General features: G+C 45.3%; 1 protein-coding gene across 1 annotated transcript in view; it reads left to right on the top strand.

Moving 5' to 3' along the window:
- Nucleotides 1–1,425: 1,425 nt before the first annotated feature.
- ECHDC3 (enoyl-CoA hydratase domain containing 3) overlaps nucleotides 1,426–9,433 on the top strand; it is a 43,427-nt gene continuing 35,419 nt past the window's right edge. The window contains exon 1 of the mRNA XM_040413227.1: nucleotides 1,426–1,576. Coding sequence (XP_040269161.1) covers nucleotides 1,446–1,576 — 131 coding nt within the window. The 5' untranslated portion in view covers nucleotides 1,426–1,445. The remainder of the gene's footprint in view (nucleotides 1,577–9,433) is intronic.

Below are 9,433 nucleotides of genomic sequence, written 5' to 3'. Positions count from 1 at the left end.
CTATAATGTACTAGGGAGGATTCATACTGCTAAGGGTCCTTTTCAGGGAAAGGATTTAGCCGACTCACACTGATGTGGCTATATCCCGTACCCCAAAAAGGACCTTTTTTTTCATATATTATGTACTAGGGAGGATTCAAGAGAAACCAATCTAAGGTGAATGGGTCATTAAATAAACAAAATCACATGTGGAAACAAAGTAATCGCAAATTCACATGATTTTTATTGAAAATTACATAGACACATGATTAACAAAGCCACAGGACATTTAAAAACATTAAGAACCAATAGGACCGATGGTGGGTGGTCGGTGTACAGTAATGAAGTACAAGTGCAATATTAATGGTCAGCCTCTGATAGTCACAGGTGGTATAACAAATCAATTTAGGCTCAATGATAAATGGTATCGAAATTCATATTACAGTACATCAAAGGCACATCACTGGGCAAGTAATATCAAATGACGCCACCCCACAATGTATGTAAAACGTGGAAGCAGCAAAGTATCATGAGCACAGCAATATATCAAAAGCACATAGCAGATACTGACCAGCCGAACTAGCACACCGCACACAAACACCACCAGTCCACTCCCCAACGCGCGTTTCGCATTAGCTTTTTTAAGGGGGTACTGGCTGGTGTGGTGGAACTGGCTTTTTAAATAAATCAAAGTACTACGGTACAACACATCCACTGATAGGTTGAACTTCATAACCCTCATTAATATGATATAACTATTGGTGGCCATCCACGCTATTAGTGCTCCTCACCTGAATAGAATAGAAGCGGTGAATGCTCATTACATGGCGCCCGGCGCTCCATCGCGGATGCCGGACTCGTGGGCCCACCCCAACGGTCCGGAGGAGGAGGGTCATGCGAGATTCGCGCGACAGTCGTCATCCAGGAGCGGGAGGCGGGGCCCGAGCCCGGCGCATGCGTGGACCGTCGGGCGCACCACAATCACCATGTCAGGTCAGGGCAAAGCTGGCAGGCAATACCTATAAATGAAAAAAAAGGTTGTGTTCTGTTAATGATCCTGCAGTTATGAATATCGCCCAGCATTAGATGCAGATGGAACTAGGATACAGTTACAAAGGGAAAAGAAGTTACATCATAGAGGATTTTTATTAACTAAGATGTTGAGAAGGGTGCATGTGAATGATGCAAAAATGTGACCAATGGAAACCAAAAATGTATAAATGTGAAGCAAATGGTGCTGACATGAAAGTGTAAAAAAACTGAAAAATAAGACATGTCTCCATTACTTTTTGTACCTTTGTGTATTATAAGCAAGTGATGACTGTTCTACAGACTCTGCTGAGCAGCCGTCCCTGACCTTCCTGCCACTGGCTGTGACAACAGAGCACTCTGGCTGCCGACCCACGTGACCTAGGAATGTCACGTGATATTGTTACGTCAGGAGGTCCTTACATTTAGCCTTTGACATGTATTCCCGAGTACGCGCTGCAGCTGTGCGGGCCCCAGGGCTGGCAGTGACCGCTCTGAGGAGATGGCAGACGGGCACAGGGCAGCAGGAAGCGCCGCTTACCGACTACGTGCAGGAGGCTGGCATAAGGTACGGAGCTCAGGTGACCTGAGGAGCCAGCAGGGAAAACTTCAGTGACATTGCAGAACAGTGTGACTAGCAGTGCAGCATGCATACGGTGTAATTGTGTCAGGGCGAGTCCCATAAACCTATTGTCCGCTGTGTAATACTGTGATTATGGGGACAGCAGCGAAACAGTGTATAAGTGACTTCATGTGTGACTCATGTCACCTGGAAGCTTGTAACATGGTGCACGACATGGAGGTCCAGTGCTGCGGGCAGCAGGTTTGTTGGAGTTCTTTATTATATCAAATCTAAAAAGTTTTCCGGTATTGAGTTCCGTCCTAGGGGCTAATACCACAAAAAAACGCTTCAGTTTTATCCGAATGCATTCTGAATGGAGAGCAATCCTTCAGGATGCATCAGTTCAGTCCCTTTAACGCTGCAGTATTTTCTCCGGCCAAAATTCCAGAACACTTGCCTGATTGCCGGATCCGGCATTAATTTCCATTGAAATGTAATAATGCCGGATCCGGGACCAAGTGTTCCGGAAAAACGGATCGGGTTTCCTGGTCTGCGCATGCGCAGACCTTTAAATCTGTAAAAAAGAGAAATACCGGATCCGTTTTTCCGGATGACACTGGAGAGATAGATCTGTCAGACGGATCCGGAAACAAATGATATCCGTTTACATACGGATTTCAGAGATCCAGCAGTCAGTTCCGGCAACGCTAGTGTGAAAGTACCATTAAAATGATTAGAAACTTATGAAGCCGGTGCTGAGTAATGGGACCTGATACCCTCTTAGGCCTCTTTCACACAGGTGTTGCGGGAAAAGATGCGGGTGCGTTGCGGGAAAATGCGCGATTTTCCCCCGCAAGTGCAAAGCGTTTTAATGCGTTTTGCACGCGCGTGAGAAAAATCGGCATGTTTGGTGCCCAGACCCGAACCCGGACTTCTTCACAGAAGTTCGGGATGGGGACCGGATCTTTATTATTTTCCCTTATAACATGGTTATAAGGGAAAATAATAGCATTCTTAATACAGAATGCATAGTAAAATAGGGATGGAGGGGGTAAAAAAAAAAATAATAATAATTAAACTCACCTCATCCGGCTTCTCTTATTTCTTCTTCTTTGAGGACCTGGGAGGAAAAGCACCTTTGGTGACATCACTAAGCTCATCACATGGTCCATCACCATGGTGATGAGCGCAGTGACGTCACCAAAGGTCCTTTTCCTCCCAGGTCCTCAAAGAAGAAGAAAGAAGAGAAGCCGGGCTGGGCGAACAAGGTGAGGTTAATTAATGAGGTGAGTTTAATTATTTTATTTTTTAATTTTTTAACCCCTCCATCCCTAATTTACTTTGCATTCTGTATTCAGAATGCTATTATTTTCCCTTATAACCATGTTATAAGGGAAAATAATAAAGATCCGGTCCCCATCCCGATCGTCACCTAGCAACCATGCGTGAAAATCGCACCGCATCCGCACTTGCTTGCTGATGCTTGCGATTTTCACGCGGCCCTATTCACTTCTATGGTGCCTGCGTCGCGTGAAAAACACACAATATAGAGCATGCTGCGATTTTTCACGCAACGCACAAGTGATGCGTGAAAATTGCTCATCTGCACAGCCCCATTGAAGTGAATAAATCAGGATTCAGTGCAGGTGCAATGCGTTCACCCGTGTGAAAGGGGCCTTAGGCCCCTTTCACACGGGCGTTGCGGGAAAATGTGCGGGTGCGTTGCGGGAACACCCGCGATTTTTCCGCGTGAGTGCAAAACATTGTAATGCGTTTTGCACGTGCGTGAGAAAAATCGCGCATGTTTGGTACCCAAACCCGAACTTCTTCACAGAAGTTCGGGCTTGGGATCAATGTTCTGTAGATTGTATTATTTTCCCTTATAACATGGTTATAAGGGAAAATAATAGCATTCTAAATACAGAATGCAAAGTAAAATAGCGCTGGAGGGGTTAAAAATAAATAAAATAATTTAACTCACCTTAATCCACTTGTTCGCGCAGCCGGCATCTCGTCTGTCTCCTTCTGTGCTGAACAGGACCTGTGGTGAGCATTCATTCCAGGACCTTTGATGACGTCACTCTGGTCATCACATGATCCATCACCATGGTAAAAGATCATGTGACGTACCATGTGATGACCGGAGTGACATCATCAAAGGTCCTGTAACTGTACTTAATGCTCACCACAGGTCCTATTCAACAAAGGAGACAGAAGGAGATGCCGGCTACGCGATCAAGTGGACTAAGGTGAGTTAAAAATTTTTTTATTTTTTTTTAACCCCTCCAGCCCTATTCTACTATGCATTCTGTATTCAGAATGCTTTTATTTTCCCTTATAACCATGTTATAAGGGAAAATAATAATGATCGGGTCTCCATCCCGATCGTCTCCTAGCAACCGTGCGTGAAAATCGCACCGCATCCGCTTTTGCTTGCGGATGCTTGCGATTTTCACGCAACCCCATTCACTTCTATGGGGCCTGCGTTGCGTGAAAAACGCAGAATATAGAGCATGCTGCGATTTTCACGCAACGCATAAGTGATGCGTGAAAATCACCGCTCATCTGAACAGCCCCATAGAAATGAATGGGTCGGTATTCAGTGCGGGTGCAATGCGTTCACCTCACGCATCGCATCCGCGCGGAATACCCGCCCGTGTGAAAGGGGCCTTAGGGTTGCCACTAGTGTTAAGCGAACTTGTGTATGAAGTTCAGTGTACAAGGTACGGGTTCGGTTTATCGAAGAATTCCGTTATGGATTCCGCTACCATGGACCATAACGGAATTCTATGACGCCATGCACCACGGAAGCCTATAATAGGCATTCTGTATTGCATTAGTCTATGCTGGCCATAGATTTCTATTATGAAGGAATGCAATACAGAATGCCTCTTATAGGCTTCCGTGGGGCACGCCGTCATAGAATTCCGTTATGGATTCCGCTACCACGGACCATAACGGAATTCTTCGATAACCCGAACTTTGGACACTGAAATTAATAATGCCTTTTTCACCCGATCCACGTATGGTCTATATTTTTCTTCAGTATTTGTACGCTAAAACCGAAAGTGGTCACACATGTGACCCCGTGACATGTCACTGCTGCGCCAGGTGACTCGACTTCAAACCGGATGGTTGCCTGAGACCTGCAGAGCCGACGGGGCAGCGATGGAGCCAAAACCCAGTGGTGGGGATCAGTTAAAGAGTAACTAAACCTTTGATTAAGTTTTTGGTAAAATGTCCCTAATGCCATAATAATACTTTTTGTAACATACTTTATTAAAGCATTTTGTATTTTTAATACTTTTCCCTCCCTAAGGCGCACCTTTGCTCTTAAAATCTACAAAAAGTATTATTATGGCATTAGGGACAGTTTACCAAAAACTTGTTTAGTTACCCTTTAAGTGTGGTTACTACCATGGGTCCGGCCACACTATGGGGTCTGTAGAAAAGGCCCACAAAGGTGAATAACCCCAAAGGCAACCTGTAAGCTCCTTTTGGGTTATTACAAAGATTGATTTGTAACTGGTATTTTTTTCACCTGTAAAAAAGCACTGCGTTTTTTTATTTATTTATTTATTTATTTTTGGCCATCTGCATTTTTCTGGCCATTTTTTGAGCCCACCTGTCTTACCACTAGCATTTTCTTCTTCGTCTGAAACTAGCCTTATGGTAGTTTCACTCATAGGGAAAAATTCGTCCACCTCCCTACATGTGTTTTTGGTGTAAAAAAAAAAAGTTGCAAAACCCTGTTTTTTTAACTTCTTCAATGCCGTTGCAACTTTTTTAGTCACAACTGGTATTTTACGCCATCCTCGCCTGCATTACTCCGATGCCAGCTGCTTAACTCCTACGGTCAAAAGTAACTGCGCCATCTAGGCAATTAGAGGGACAGGGCTCCAAGGAAATCCAATCGTGCAGTGCGGATATGGTCCCATGGCAGCCACAGACATAGCCAAATAGACTGCCTGTCACTGGTAGGTGCAGTGATAGGATATAATGCAGTGGTACATAAGGCATAGTGCATTATAAAAGCCATGTCTGCTAGTGAGACTGAAAGAAAGAAAAAAAATAGTTAATACATTATTTATTTATTTTAAAAATTATTATTTTTTCTATAAAAAGTGGTTTTATTTAGTAAAAGATACCCACACACACAGTTAGGTCCAGAAATATTTGGACAGTGACACAAGTTTTGGCATTTAAGGGTACTTTCACACTTGCGGCAAAGGATTCCGTCAGGCAGTTCCATCGCCGGAACTGCCTGCCGGATCCGTCAAACCGTATGTAAACTGATGGCGTTTGTCAGACGGATCAGGATCCGCATGACAAATGCATTGAAATGCCACATCCATCTTTCCGGTGTCATCCGGAAAAACGGATCCAGCATTTATTTTTTTCAAATAAATATTTTTCACATTTTTTGCTGGAACACTCGGGCCAGATCCGGCATTAATGCATTTCAATGGGAAAAAATGCGGGCATTCCGGCAAGTGTTCAGGAATTTTGGACGGAGATAAAACCGCAGCATGCTGCAGTATTATCTCCGTCCTGAACAGTCAAAAAGACTGAACTGAAGACATCCTGATGCATCCTGAACGGATTTCTCTCTATTCAGAATGCATGGGGATAAAACTGATCAGTTCTTTTCCGGTATTGAGCCCCTAGGACGGAGCTCTATACCGGAAAAGAATAACACTAGTGTGAAAGTACCCTAAGGCTACTTTCACACTTGCGGCAGAGTGATCTGGCAAGCAGTTCCGTCGCTGGAACTGCCTGCTGGATCTGGAAAAATGTATGGCAACTGATGGCATTTGTAAGACTGATCAGGATCCTGATCAGTCTTAAAAATGCCTGATCAGTCAGAAACATGCATTGAAATGCCGGATCTGTCTCTCTGGAGTCATCAGGCAAAACGGATCCGGCATTTATTTATTTTTACCTTTTTTTCGGTCTGCGCATGCCGTCCTTACGGAATACATTCCAATGGAAGGCAAGTCTTTTTGGCCGGAGATAAAACCGTAGCATGCTGCGGTTTTATCTTTTGCCTGATCAGTCAACAAGACTGAACTGAAGACATCCTGATGCATCCTGAACGGATTGCTCTCCATTCAGAATGCATGGGGATTAAACTGATCAGTTCTTTTCCGGTATAAAGCTCCTAGGACGGAACTCTATGGGTACTTTCACACTAGCGTTTTTCTTTTCCAGCATAGAGTTCCGTCACAGGGGCTCTATACCGGAAAAGAACTGATCAGGCATATCCCCATGCATTCTGAATAGAGAGTAATCCGTTCAGGATGCATCAGGATGTCTTCAGTTCAGTCATTTTGACTGATCAGGCAAAAGAGAAAACCGTAGCATGCTACGGTTTTATCTCCGGCGAAAAAAACTGAAGACTTGCCTGAATGCCGGATCCGGCATTTTTTCCCATAGGAATGTACACTGCTCAAAAAAATAAAGGGAACACAAAAATAACACATCCTAGATCTGAGTTAATTAAATATTCTTCTGAAATACTTTGTTCTTTACATAGTTGAATGGGCTGACAACAAAATCGCACAAAAATAAAAAAATGGAAATCAAATTTTTTAACCCATGGAGGTCTGGATTTGGAGTCACACTCAAAATTAAAGTGGAAAAACACACTACAGGCTGATCCAACTTTGATGTAATGTCCTTAAAACAAGTCAAAATGAGGCTCAGTAGTGTGTGTGGCCTCCACGTGCCTGTATGACCTCCCTACAACGCCTGTGCATGCTCCTGATGAGGTGGCGGACGGTCTCCTGAGGGATCTCCTCCCAGACCTGGACTAAAGCATCTGCCAACTCCTGAACAGTCTGAGGTGCAACGTGACGTTGGTGGATAGAGCGAGACATGATGTCCCAGATGTGCTCAATTGGATTCAGGTCTGGGGAATGGGCAGGCCAGTCCATAGCATCAATGCCTTCATCTTGCAGGAACTGCTGACACACTCCAGCCACATGAGGTCTAGCATTGTCTTGCATTAGGAGGAACCCAGGGCCAACCGCACCAGCATATGGTCTCACAAGGGGTCTGAGGATCTCATCTCGGTACCTAAGGGCAGTCAGGCTACCTCTGGCGAGCACATGGAGGGCTGTGCGGCCCTCCAAAGAAATGCCACCCCACACCATTACTGACCCAATGCCAAAACGGTCATGCTGGCATTGCTGGAGGATGTTGCAGGCAGCAGAACGTTCTCCACGGCGTCTCCAGACTCTGTCACGTCTGTCACATGTGCTCAGTGTGAACCTGCTTTCATCTGTGAAGAGCACAGGGCGCCAGTGGCGAATTTGCCAATCTTGGTGTTCTCTGGCAAATGCCAAACGTCCTGCACGGTGTTGGGCTGTAAGCACAACCCCCACCTGTGGACGTCGGGCCCTCATATCACCCTCATGGAGTCTGTTTCTGACCTTTTGAGCAGACACATGCACATTTGTGGCCTGCTGGAGGTCATTTTGCAGGGCTCTGGACAGTTTGATTTCACAGAAGTGTGATTAACTTGGAGGTACATTGTGTTGTTTAAGTGTTCCTTTTATTTTTTTGAGCAGTGTATTAGTGCCCGATCCGGCATTCAGAATACCGGAATGCCGGATCTGTCCTTCTGGTCTGCGCATGCGCAGACTGAAAAAAAGGTGAAAAAATAAATGCCGGATCCATTTTGCCGGATGACTCCGGAAAGACGGATCCGGCATTTCAATGCATTTTTTTCGACTGATCAGGCATTTTTAAGACTGATAAGGATCCTGATCAGTCTTAGGCTACTTTCACACTAGCGTTCGGGGCTTCACTTGTGAGCTCCGTTTGAAGGGGCTCACAAGCGGCCCCGAACGCATCCGTACTGCCCTAATGCATTCTGAGTGGACGCGGATCGGCTCAGAATGCATCAGTCTGGCAGCGTTCAGCCTCCGCTCCGCAAGCCGACACCTGAACGCTGCTTGCAGCGTTCGGGTGTCCGCCTGGCCGTGCGGAGGCAAACGGATCCGTCCAGACTTACAATGTAAATCAATGGGGACGGATCCGTTTGAAGATGACACAATATGGCTCAATTTTCAAACGGATCCGTCCCCATTGACTTTCAATGTAAAGTCTGGACGGATCCGTTCTGAACGGATCCAAATGTCTGCATTATAGGAGAGGATCCGTCTGTGCAGACACCAGACGGATCCTCTCTGAACGCTAGTGTGAAAGTAGCCTTACTAATGTCATCAGTTGGCATACGTTTTGCCTGATCTGGCAGGCAGTTGCGGCGACGGAACTGCTTGCCGGATCTCTTTGCCGCAAGTGTGAAAGTACCCTATGCCGGAAAAGAAAAACGCAAGTGTGAAAGTACCCTAAGCTGTTTACTAAAACCTATTCAACATGGTTATATAATCAATATGGATTCTCAGCTTTAATTTGAGGGTATTCACATCCTAATTGGAGGAAGGGTTTAGGAATTACAGCTCTTTAAGGCCTCATGCACACAACCGTTGTTGTGGTCCGCATCCGAGCCACATTTTTTGCGGCTCGGGTGCGGACCCATTCACTTTAATGGGGCTGCAAAAGATGCGGACAGCACTCCGTGTGCTGTCCGCATCCGTTCCTCCGTTCCGTGGCCCCGCGAAAAAATATAGCATGTCCTATTCTTGTCCGTTTTGCAGACAAGAATAGGCATTTCTACAATTGGCGGACCGCAAAAACAGATCGGTGGTGTGCATGAGGCCTAATATGTAGCTGCCTTTTTTTTTCAAAAGACCAAAGTTAATTGGACAATTATCTCAAAAGCTATTTATTGGGCGGCATAGGCTATTCCTTCATTATTCCATCATCAATTAAGCAGGTAAAAGGTCTGGAGTTGAT

The sequence above is a fragment of the Bufo bufo genome, chromosome 1 (assembly GCF_905171765.1).
Source record: "Bufo bufo chromosome 1, aBufBuf1.1, whole genome shotgun sequence".
Classification (NCBI taxonomy): domain Eukaryota; kingdom Metazoa; phylum Chordata; class Amphibia; order Anura; family Bufonidae; genus Bufo; species Bufo bufo.
The sequence above is the reverse complement of the archived record's forward strand: the minus strand, read 5'-3'. Positions and strand labels throughout refer to the sequence as shown.